Source organism: Gossypium hirsutum, chromosome A13 (assembly GCF_007990345.1).
Source record: "Gossypium hirsutum isolate 1008001.06 chromosome A13, Gossypium_hirsutum_v2.1, whole genome shotgun sequence".
Classification (NCBI taxonomy): domain Eukaryota; kingdom Viridiplantae; phylum Streptophyta; class Magnoliopsida; order Malvales; family Malvaceae; genus Gossypium; species Gossypium hirsutum.
In genome coordinates this window covers 75,414,628-75,415,847 of record NC_053436.1, presented here as the reverse complement: position 1 = coordinate 75,415,847, position 1,220 = coordinate 75,414,628, and the positions used below count along the sequence as shown (strand labels likewise).

At 41.4% G+C, this 1,220-nt stretch overlaps 1 protein-coding gene across 1 annotated transcript; it reads left to right on the top strand.

The window, feature by feature from the left end:
* Positions 1-337: 337 nt before the first annotated feature.
* On the top strand, positions 338-910 carry LOC107894507 (uncharacterized). Its single transcript, XM_016819774.1, has 3 exons — positions 338-365; positions 510-602; positions 660-910. Exons 1-3 carry the CDS (start codon positions 338-340, stop codon positions 908-910), a joined length of 372 nt encoding a protein of 123 aa, XP_016675263.1.
* The last annotated feature ends 310 nt before the right edge of the window (positions 911-1,220 follow it).

The window sequence follows — 1,220 nt, the reverse complement described above, 5'->3', positions numbered from 1 at the left end:
TCACTTCATTCCAGTCAGGATAGACTTTTCTATGCAAAAGTTGGCTAAACTCTACATTTCTAAAATAGTGAGGCTACATGGGGTACTTGTCTCAATCATCTCTGATAGGGATCCTCGCTTCACGTCTTAGTTCTGAAAGAAACTGTATGAGGCTCTGGGTTTGAGGTTAGACTTCAGTACTGCTTTCCTTCCTTAGATAGATGGTCATTCGGAGAGGGTGATTCAGATACTGGAGGACATGTTGAGGGGCTGTATTTTTTATTTCTGAGGTAGTTGGGAGGAGTAATTTCCATTACCAGAGTTCGCTTACAATAGTGGCTACCAGTCTAGTATACAGATGGCACCATACAAGGCACTGTATGCTCGTAAGTGTCGTACAGCCTTATGCTAGACTGAGTAGGGTGAGTGACGTATTCTGGGTCCAAAATTGATTTTAGAGACTGAGGAAAAAATTCATTTGATTCGAGATTGACTAAAAGCGACTTCTGATAGGCAAAGATCTTATGCAGATCTGAAGCATCGAGAGATTGAGTATTTTGTGGGGGACTTTATGTTTCTGAAGGTCTCGCCATGGAAGAAGGTTTTGTGGTTCGGCCGCAAGGGTAAGCTGAGCCTTTAGTTTATTGGGCCATACTGAATTCTAAAATAAGTGGGGTCAGTCGCTTATAAGTTGGAGCTACCTTCAGAGTTAGACCACATTCACGATGTGTTCCACGTCTCGATGTTGAGGCACTACCGCTCTGATCTCATGCACATCGTCCCTGTTGAAGAGATTGAGGTTAGGCCAGATCTGACCTTTGAGGAGGAACTAGTTCAGATTCAGGATTGTGACGTAAGAGTTCTGAGGAGGAAATCTATCCCTTTAATGAAGGTTCTGTGGCAGAATCATAGTACTAAGGAGGCCACATAGGAGCCTGAGGATGTGATACGTCAACAGTATCCTCACCTATTCTGATCAGGTAAATTTTGAGGACAAATTTTTAGTTTAGGGGGGTAGAATTGTAACGGCCCAAAAATTTGGCATTTATGTATCTGTATTAATTTGACACAAGTGTGTATTTGCTTCAGTGGTTAAGTGTTCTGGTTATGTTTGTGAGGTCCCAAGTTCAAGCTCTAGTTTGGGAAAATTATGGTATTTTAATGAGTAAAGCCTGAACTTGGTCCATTAGGCTTATATTTTATTATTTGTAATTTTATATCAGAATGGGACTACTGGTCTG